Below are 10,729 nucleotides of genomic sequence, written 5' to 3' on the forward strand. Positions count from 1 at the left end.
ATTTTCCTCACTTGTGCCCAGTTGCAGTTGATGAACAGAAGCTTCAAAGTCAGTGTGGGTTGAAGTTCAGGCTTTTGTGATATGCAGCCAGTGACTGAAATGGTGGAAACAACAGACACAGTTTATTTACGACCAGTGCTCGGCTTGTTCCTGATATTTGATCAGAACAGACCAAAAGAGACCATGTCAAACCTAAGTTCTAAACACCAATGTTGTGTTCAAGTGCTTTTATGTAGATTGGTTATTACAACATAGAAACTGCCTATGCAAATAGGACTATACTATTTGTTAGTGCTTTGCATAAGTCTTCCTCCCTCCCCCATTCTATCTCATCCTTTCAGCATATCCTTCTGCTCCTTTCTCCTTCAAGCACATACTATTTTTTTGTAATTCTTTATTTATCGCACTATGAACCATATCAACCAATATATTTACAAATGCATCTCTTTAAATATTCACAGTGACATTTTCTCTTTTTTCCCCCCATCCCTCCCTTCCCCCTTCCCACCCCCTCCAAAAACAGTAAATATTGAACATATAAAATACAATAAAACAATATCTTTATGCAAAAGGAATACAAACAAAAAAGACGTATCATCTACATGTTCACATTAAATCTGATCATGTTTATCTTCTTATCATTTTAGGTGGTGGTGGTCCTAGGCCTGCTCTTTCTGTTACGTTCCATATATAGTTCCCAGGTTTTTTCAAACATTGTAACTTTGTCTTTTAAATTATACGTGATTTTTTTTTCCAATGGGATACACTTAATGTTTATAGTGTAACGTGGCCATCTTATATCTTTATTTTCACTTCTTTTCTGCCTCTTCACCACCTCCATCCCTTTTTTCCATTACTGTTTTTTAAGTTTTCCTTTTTAATCTCAATATATGACAACGCACTTAAAACATGAAATACCCCAACAATCCCCACAAGCAATAACCCTTTAACCCCAAATGAACCTCCCCTCCTTGGATCGCCCCTTGTCCCATGACGGCAACCACAACTCCCCTTTCCATTCAGTTTGCGAACTTAGTCACAAGTGTCAACCGATTTCGCAGTCACCATTATTCTCCCTCCGCAGCCCCCCCAAGAATAATATTTTCCTATACTTATAACAAAGCTCTCTCTTTTTTCCCCCTTCTTCCCCTTCTCTTATCCATCTTTAAATCTTTATATAAACATTATATTTACTTTATATTTTTACATATTTTTGTATATTTTCTTGCTGGTCATCCTTCTTGTCACTCCTCCTCCTCTCTTCTCCTGTCCTGCAAATGTTCAGCAACTTCTTGGGCTTTCTTTGGGTCTGAGAACAGTCTATTCCGTTCCCCAGGAATAAATACTTTGAGTATTGCTGGATGTCTTAATATAAAGTTATACCCTTTCTTCCATAAGATTGTTTTTGCCGTGTTGAATTCCTTCCTCTTCTTTAAAAGTTCGAAGCTTTTGTCCGGGTAAAAAAATATTTTTTGTCCCTTATATTCCAGCGGCTTATTGTGTTCTCTAACCTCCTTTCTTGCCTGCTCCGGTATGTTTTCTCTTGGCGTATATCTTAGAAATTTTACTAATATGGATCTCGGTTTTTGATGTGGTGGCAGTTTTGGTACTAGTGCTCCATGCGCCCTTTCGATTTCTATTTCTTCATGTGAATCTGTCGTTCCCAGCACCTTCGGGATCCATCCTTTTATAAATTCCTTCATATCTGACCCTTCTTTGCCTTCTTTCAGGCCCACTGTAGTTTTCCAATACGTCAATTTTTTGTGACAATTAATCTTGTGTCTCTCTCATTTTTTTTTCGCTCTCTTCCAACTTCCCTCTTAAATCATTTATCTCCATTTCTACAGCAGCTTCTCGTTTCTCCACATTTTCTACTCTTTTCCCTATTTCAGTCATGACCAACTCTAAGCTTTGCATTCTGTCTTCAGCTCTTTTCATTTTTATTTTGCTTGAACTAAATTCTAGTGATAGCCATTCTTTTAATGACCTTATTTGTTCTTTGAAAAAATCTTTATCTAAACTTTGTCCTTCTATTTTACCTTCTTCTTTCCTTTGAAATTCTTGGTCTTCTTCCTCCTCTTCTTCTGTGTCCGTATCTATGTTTGTGTCATCTTCTTCTCTCTGTATATGTGCATCTTCATCCTTCTCTGGTGAGCTGCTTCTGTATCCTTGCTTGGCCTCCAGCTGCTGTGTCATCTGTTGTTGGGCCTCCCACTGCAGGTCGACCCGCCACTGGGCCCCCTGCTGCAGGCTGACCCACTGCTGGGCCTCCTGCCACAGGTTGTCCCCCTGCCGGTTGCCCCGTTGCCGTTCACCCTCTTCCAGCCCTTCATTCTCTTACTCACCACTCTTCTTCTTTCTTGCTTACTTCCCCCAGCTGAACGCCCCGATACTAGGCGTCTCTCAGCTGGCCGCTCCTCAGCTGAGTCCCCTTCCTGCTGGCGTTAACCTTTTCTTTTACTTGCGCACTGTGTATGCTCAACTCTTCACGCATGCGCAGTTGCGCGCCTCTTCTTGGCTCTGAGAGCCATTTTTGAAGTCTGCCGGTCAGGAGGACACCACTCCTCTGGGGACTCACCAACACTGGAGATCGGCCGCTCCTCTCCATTGTGTCTCTCTGCTCCAACATGCAGGTAAGGCCTTCTTTCTTCTCCAGTGATTTTCCTTCTTCCCTTTTCACCGTTATTCTTACTTTTTCTCTTTTGGGGGCCATCTTCTGTCTCTTCTCTGTAACTTTATCTTTCTCTTCCTGTATTTTATGTTTCTTGAGCTCTGTTTTTTCATACTTTTTTTTCTTTTCTCTGGAGAGGGGTGGTTCCACCCGACCAGCCATTACTCCATCACGTGACTCCCCTTCCTTCAAGCACATACTTGATGCCACATTAAATTGTCAACACTTCTTGTGATGGCAGATTCCACTTTCTTGCCCATGTCCACGTTAAGAGTTGCTTGCTGAGTTATGATTTATGAATTATGAATTCTAATTATGAATTTAGAAGCAGGTATCACAGTTTTGGAGGTCCTCCACAAATGGCAACACTTTTACATCCATTCAGGTCATATAGTTGTAGTGATAGGTTTAGAAAGTTTGTTGTGAAAACTCTGAGTGTGGGAGAGGGACTTTTCTTTGGCCACCAGAATAAATTGGTGTGAAGCTATTAGCCATAGGGCTGAACTCTGCTCCTGCTACTCATTTTCACAATGGAACAGGACACAGGCTGAGTGTGCAACCAGGCGCCTATATCACCCCATGCATCAAATATAGGGGCCAAAGGCAAACTTCCACGTTTTTGCAGAAGGTATGTTCACTCTTATTCTCTTCTGTTTGTTCAGCTGACTGAGAGAACACGTCAAGACCAGACACAATGGCAACAGAGCAACATCGAAGGGAAGGAATTTCTCAGCAACGTGGGGCTGAACAGTGAATTTTACCCGAGCACAGGGTCCTCCATGACACCCAGCATCTGCAATCTCCAGTTTCTAGCCAACGGTTTTGACGGATCACCCTCTTACACCTCTGTCACCTATGTTAGCCCATCAATTAAAATCTCTACATCACCTGTACCATCACAACAATCCTCTTTAAAGCAGCACACAGCCGAGAACCGCGCAACCGTCATCATGAAGACATCAGACTTGACCAGAGGGAAGAATTGATGAATCCCTTTTTGATTTGAATAATGTCTCCTTGTTCTGACAAGGTTATTACTGGGCTAAACCTGCACTGTAGCACAGATGGACCTTACAGACCTTAAACCTATCAAAAATGTGCTGGAGAGAACTGGAAATCACTTGTTGCTTCAACTGCCTTCTCCAGTTCATCAATGTTAACTCAGGACTACAAGTTTATAAACTATTTTATTTCTTTGAGTTTTCCTGTTGCACTTGCTTTTCCAAAACATCTAAAACAAACGAAGACAATGGCTGGAATTTTACCTTGGGCAAGGACACATATCTGAGCACTCCGAACGGGACCATATTGAAAAAAACTCACTGTGCCTACCAAACCTGACTGCAACAGGAGAAGAAATGTGAACTGCTTTGACAGTGTGTAAATTTTAAAACTTTTTGAATGTGAATATGTACGTAGCGCAGGAGGGATTGAACTTTATGCCCTGCTTTTTGCACCTTAAATCTAGTTTAGCACTTAATGCTGTCACGTTAATGGAAAATACATGCATTTAGAGTTTAAGATTATTGTGGTTCAGAGTTTACGGCCTAATCTAATGCCTGCTTTCACTGGGCCTCCTTTGCTCAAGCACAGAATTACAATAATCAGTGTGCAAAAGAATTTGCCTCGGTTAAAAGGATTTAGGCTTTTTTTCTAAAGCAAGCTTTTTATTTTTTTTATCATATGTAAAGGGATTATTTTATTCAGGGTAATTGAATTCTGAAGTGAACATAAATCTTTTATCTTTTTTACCAAAGTATGTTTGTTGTTTCTGCTCTGGTTTTATCACCTTTAAAAAATCTGTGGTAAATTGTCAATTTTTTAAAACAAATTTATAGCAATTACAAACTATCCAATAAAATGTAGCCTCCACATCACTGACTAAGAATAATGACTCTAGTCATTACTTTATTAAATGCACTGTGATCTCACTGAATATTTAACTTGGTTCATATTTTTAAACACACCTGCAAATTCTGCTGACTGCTGGTGGCTTCCTAGGATCAACAAAAATAACATTCGCTCAGATACTGCTAAAAATATCCACACACTGAGCATAGAGTTCCAATAGGCATCTGTAAACACCTTTGGGTCTTCCAGCACATTCCTCTTGATTTTCTTCTCTTGTTTAATTCCCAAGGACTTCAGGCTTAATTACTCCAGTGTCCAAGGAACCCTTGCCAATGCCTGGCAAAAAAAAAGCTGCTGCTGTTTGTAATGCACTCCCATCCATTTCTTACATGCATGCATTTGATTCACTCTTTACACTCAGATACTTCCTGCAAATGTCAGGGATTTTCAAACACACTTCTAGATTCCTCCAGCAAATATGGACACATTCCTCCAACTATCAATGTGCACTCTCAAGAATCATATGTACGCATTGCCAATTTTTTCAGTATCTACAGCAAGCACCTGTGTCACTTGTGGTTCACTTGCTCGCACTTTCACCCATGAATCTCAGGTTTCGATTTCAAGTCCCATGCTAGAATATCGAGCACAAAAATGTTTAATCAGACTTGTACATTACTGTGGGAATGTGGCATCAACAATATATTAAGAGAGGTCTATTTGAAAAGGAAGAAGTAGTAAGAATATACAAAATAGCATGCAAGAGAGAATGTGTGACAGATTTAAAAGTAACATGTGACATTAAGCTATATAGATATATTGCTATTTTAAAAATTGTTTTTAGATGTAAATTAGGGACTAACATTGGCACACTGGCGGACATACACATACATGACTTCTCTGGTATCTGGAATTCAAGCAACCATCAAAAGAAATTGAAGAAAATAAATTTAAAAATAAAGAAATAGAATAAAATAATAGGCAAAAATTACTTAAGTTTAATATTGTAAAAGTAAATGTTCTCTGAAGTAGCACATAAACCTTTGGTGAGGAGGGGAGGAAATATTCAGCCAGCGAAAGGCCTTGGGTCGTGCTTTGCTCGTAGCAGCTGTTTGAATAAAGTTGTGTGAAGCAGCAATGGCGTTGCCCAGGATGAAGAGCTGGTAGATGCCATTCGTGTCCCTTTATCCCTGCTTAGTAAGAGTCACCCCGGTCAGAGGCTTTATCTGTAAACTTTGGAAAGTGGGGGTGGGGGAGGGGTTAATTAAATTTATTTCGGGTGACTCCATAGAGGGAGAGGAACCTGCACCAATGGTTAAATATTTTCAATGAATGTGAATGAAAATAAGGTAAAATGCTTTAAGGTTTATATAGTCAGGCAAATGAAGTTTATTCAGTTCAAGTACAGTCTAGTATTTTTGTCTTAAAACTTTGTATTCTTAATGCAGGTGTATTTGGCATTGTAAGAGTAAATCTCAAGCAACTGGAAAATACACGTAACCAACAGGTGCTGGATATCATGGGTTTTAATGTACCATGTTAGTTCCATTGTTTGGGTACATTAATTGATCCTTTCTATTGTGCTGTTTCTCGATTTTGTTTTTGTAATGAGTGCAAAGGCTGCAATGTTTCACGAGTTGCCTTGGGAACATACAGGAATTCCATCTTGACTAATTGAAATCATTGAGCAAAAGAGTCAGCTACTTGACATCCAGTAACTGGATATTTAAGGAATAGAATAGGAGTCCAATTTTCTTGGGCAACTGCTTACCAACCAATTATTTTTTAACCAAAAATAGACTTTATTCACAATAAACTAATTACAGGGGATGTCACGTGATATGCTAGAGTTAGGACACAAGAACCTGACCCTCCTGGGAAGTAGTTCAAAAAGTACCCATTAAACAATGTATAAAAAACCAATTGAAGAAAAAAAACTATTAGAACTGTTCAAGAACACAAATATATCGTCAAAAGAGACAAAATTTTACCTGGAACCCAATGAGAGGAACAAGAAGATTGTGGTCAGAGGCCTCCTGTCCAACCGAAGCCTGGGACTAGCATGTGAGCCACCTTCCAGGTGAACCATGGGGATGCCTGCAGCTGGATCGAAGAGATGGCATCCAAGAAGAAGATATGCATGCGCGAATCAGAAGAGGCTCAAGAGACAGCTGAAGGAGCTACTGGCAGCAGATACAGGCCTTGCCACCAAGAAATTCGAGAGAAAAGTGATAGAGGAGGAAGAAGATGAAGAAGAGCAAGAGGCAATACAAGAAAAAGTCGAGGTTTCCGCTAAAGGAAAAGGAAAAAAGCTTAAGAAACAAGAAGAAATTGAATACTCTAATGCAGACTTTTTGCGAGAACTGAGGGGAGATTAAAAAAAATACAAACAATAAGATTTTAAAATATTTTGCTATTGTGAATAAGATGCAAGTTACTTTGGATAATATGGATGAAAGAATCAAAAATGTGTAAGATGTACAGGATAGAGTGGGAAAAGTGGAAAATGAAACGCTTGCATGGACTATGGGAAAGAAAAAAAACTGGGAAATGGTGGATGTATTAGAGAACTTCCTTAGAAGAGATAATATTAAGATTGTTGGCCTCAAGGAGAGCTTTGAAGACAAGATCCGATTTGTTTTTCTCAAGATTGGATACCTGAAGTATTGGGTGCGGCCAAGTTGGACAAACCTATTGAAATTGAGGGGGAACATAGAGCTCTCAGACCACCACCATTGCCATACCAAAATCCTATACTGATATACATTCTATACTGATTAAATGTCTGAGATATCAAGATAGAGGGAAGATGCTAACTGCAGCAGCAACAGGAACAAAGCAAGAAATGATCTGCTTGACAAAGGATCCAGAGTATTGTGGGACCCAGACGCAAGTCCAGAATTATTGAAGTTGAATCCAGTTCAAAATTCTCTTTGGAAATTGGGATACAGATTTATACTGCATCACCCATCTATTTTGAAGATCTTTCTGCCTGACAGAGAATGAAGATTTTTTAAATATATATATGGACAATGATTGGGCAGAAGAATTCATAGAAACATTGGCGACTGTTAAATCGGACGAGTGACTAATTTAATACAATTTTTTTCAGTTTATTAAAATATCCTTCCAAATAAATATATGGTGATCAGCCGGGGGGGAGGGGGGGGGGGGGTCCTTGGGATAATGGGTGGTTGACTACTATTGAGTTGTGTGTTTTTGCGGCATTAGCCACAACCCGTAAAATGGAGGTGGTAGCTTTATGCACTATTTACACAATGCTAATAGAGGGGGTTCTTGTAGTTTGTATATCTTTACGTGCTCTATACACTATATTAATGGTACCATAACTACAATCTTCTCTTTTCTCTGGACCGCTGGAAGGTGCTCTACCACAGAGGATAAAATCTGAGTGATTTATTGGAGGAGACACGCAGGGTGAGGTGAAGGGGGGGACTAGAGGATGTTGTGAAATAGATCTGTAGAGATGAATAATGCAGTGAAATATGTAAGTTTTAATGCCAATGGGCTAAATGGATCAGCGAAGAGAAAGTGTATTGTCACCTTAAAAAAAGGAGTGGAATTGGCCTTTCTGCAAGAAATCCACTTAATCAAAAAAGAACATCAAAAGAGATCAGGTGGGACAGGTTTTTGCCTCTTCAAAAGGTGTGGCAATTTTTATACATAAACATCTTCCAGTTAGAGTACAAAATGTAGTAGCATATCCTGCAGGTAGGTATGTTATAGTGTATTGTCAAATATACTCCGAGTCCTGGACCCTTATGAATATATATTTACCAAATGTTGAAAAAAAATGTAAAAAATTATTTACTAAGGGAAAATTGTTCAAAGTCTCTTCCCACCATTAGTTTTGTATTTGTACATTTCCACCACTGTACATTGTTGCGTTCATTTCTGTTTACACCATTACCTCCTCTGTGCCACCTTGTCTTTACTCCCCTCTCTGTTGTTTAATACCCTCAATTCGTGTTATGGAAGGACTCTAGAATGTGGTCCTACCCATGATGCCCTCATGTTGGCTGTGTATTGTGTCAGTGCATCGCTCAGCACGTTCTCCTGCAGCCTGGTATGTATCAGTCGACAGCATTCCTGCACTGACATCTCCATGTGTTTAAATATTAACAGATTTCAGGCGGACCAAAGTGCATCTTTCACTAAGTTAATGGTCTTTCAGCAGCTCTGGATGTTTGACTCTATGTACATCCCTGGGAACAGCCAGTAGCTCAGAGAATTGTCTGTCACGCTGTTGCAGGGGATGAACCATGTCAAGGACCCTTGCACCCTTCTCCACACACTCTTAACCATTCTGCAAAGAGGCAGGAGACTGTCTTCACTCCACCCCAATCATCTCAGGGCAATGTGCCTGTGGATGATGTTCTGGTTGTATAGGTGGGATCTGACTGGGAGGGTTCCTCTCACTGCCAGCCAGACCAAATCCTGTTACTTGTGAGTCCTAGTGATGAGGCATTCCACCTGATGACCTGAACAGTCACCTCAGGGAACCACTCCACCAGGTCCATTGAGTGCTCATTTGTCAGTGTCTGCAAGATGTTCTGTGCTGACCACTGCCTGATGGCCATGTGGTCAAAGGTGTTTGGAAAAAAATGTTTCCATGAACGATAGCTGATAAGGCAATGTCCAGCTGATTGGAACATTGAGAAGGAGTGGGGCCAGGCCCATCCTTCACAACACCTGGAATAGATAGAATGTCAGCACATAGCAGTACTTGGTGCCCTCAGACTTTGGTTTCACAAACAGCCTGGTCTCAGGAAGAGGGCCACATGAGTACACCCTTGCCCCCATTGTCTGGTGCCTTGTACATGGTGACCCTTTAGACCCTTTCATCTTGGATCCCCATATAAACTGGAAAAGATCTCTGGTGACTACCTGAGTGGAGGTGTGGAAGATGGGCCACACCAGTACCACATACATCAGCACCTGATGACCAGGTTACGACCTAGACCAGCAGCAATAGAAATTCACCAACAATGGTACCTTCAAAACAATATTTTTTATTATTAATTATTAATATAACACTTCTTACTTAACTCTGAACTTAACCCCACTATGTTCAAATGTACATGTGTGTGTGGGGCAAAACACAAACAGACTTCTCAAAACTCACAAATTTCTTGTAGAGTTGTTTTCAAAGAATTGTTTCTTCACATGAATGATTTTCCTCTTTTGCATGGAAATTTCAGAACATTTTTTTCTTCCACAATGATTTCACAAACACAGGCAAGGGTTTCATGAAGTGGTCATGTAGAAATGGTCACAATGAATTTGTCCTCTTTTCAAAGAGTCAGCTGAAATGGCTAAAATCTTCAAAACCACTTTTTCGGTGTTACTCTTTTTCATAAGGAACACAAGTAGCCTTGCTTCTCCAAAGGATTGTTAATGCATTTCAATCCTGTGTGACTTACAGGCTGGTCAAGCACCTTCTTCTGGTTCCAAAATGTCTCTGTTTCAGTAATATGTTTGTACTGACAATAACCACAACAGCAGTGCGAGTATAAGACAGCTTTAATAAACTAATATGCACACTAAAAGGTCTTGTCTCTCTGCAAGATAAACCTGGAAGGCTAGACTGTAGCTCTGGACTGCTTTATATACAAGGTCACTGGGATGACCCCTGGTGACCTAGTGGTGTAATTACACATCACCACAATGTTCTATGAAAATGTTTTTAATCATGTGACATAACATCACGGCTGTCTTTGAAGTTTCATCTCTTCTAAAAGTATGAGTGGATATGACTTCAAATTGACTGCTGACACCAGCCAGTGGAATGGCTGTGCATGTGCACAGATGCTTCTGAGCAAACACTAATTGTTTTGCATTATCAATGGAGAACAGTCATAAGACTTTAATGACTGTTTACAGCTTTGAATTAGCAGTCACACTCTCTCTAAGCAAACAGGCTTCCAGCAGAACAATGAATAAGCAAATAAATGGTCTCTGAGATCTGCCAGCTACCATTTCAAAAGACTCTTTGAGTGTAATTATATGTGTCTGTAAGTGTGCCCCTGAATCCAACCCATGAAATAAGTTTACTAAGAAATGTTTATTTTATAACTAACACAATTCCATCACAGCCATTTCCCAATATCTGGTGGACCTTTGCAATTGGCTCCAACTAATTTTTCGTTGCATGCCCCAGGCCCTCCAGTCCAGAACCCTAACACC

At 40.0% G+C, this 10,729-nt stretch overlaps 1 protein-coding gene across 9 annotated transcripts in view; it reads left to right on the forward strand.

Annotated features, from left to right (window-relative positions):
• Positions 1–4,548, forward strand: part of irf2b (interferon regulatory factor 2b) — a 116,438-nt gene extending 111,890 nt beyond the window's left edge. For 8 of the 9 annotated variants that reach the window (XM_069940146.1, XM_069940136.1, XM_069940157.1 and 5 more), the window contains one exon: positions 3,334–4,548. In XM_069940146.1, the coding sequence (XP_069796247.1) occupies positions 3,334–3,657 (324 nt within the window). In that variant the 3' untranslated portion in view covers positions 3,658–4,548. The remainder of the gene's footprint in view (positions 1–3,333) is intronic. The other variant, XM_069940202.1, reaches the window with a different exon arrangement.
• The last annotated feature ends 6,181 nt before the right edge of the window (positions 4,549–10,729 follow it).

The sequence above is a fragment of the Narcine bancroftii genome, chromosome 1 (genome assembly GCF_036971445.1).
Source record: "Narcine bancroftii isolate sNarBan1 chromosome 1, sNarBan1.hap1, whole genome shotgun sequence".
NCBI classification, from domain to species: domain Eukaryota; kingdom Metazoa; phylum Chordata; class Chondrichthyes; order Torpediniformes; family Narcinidae; genus Narcine; species Narcine bancroftii.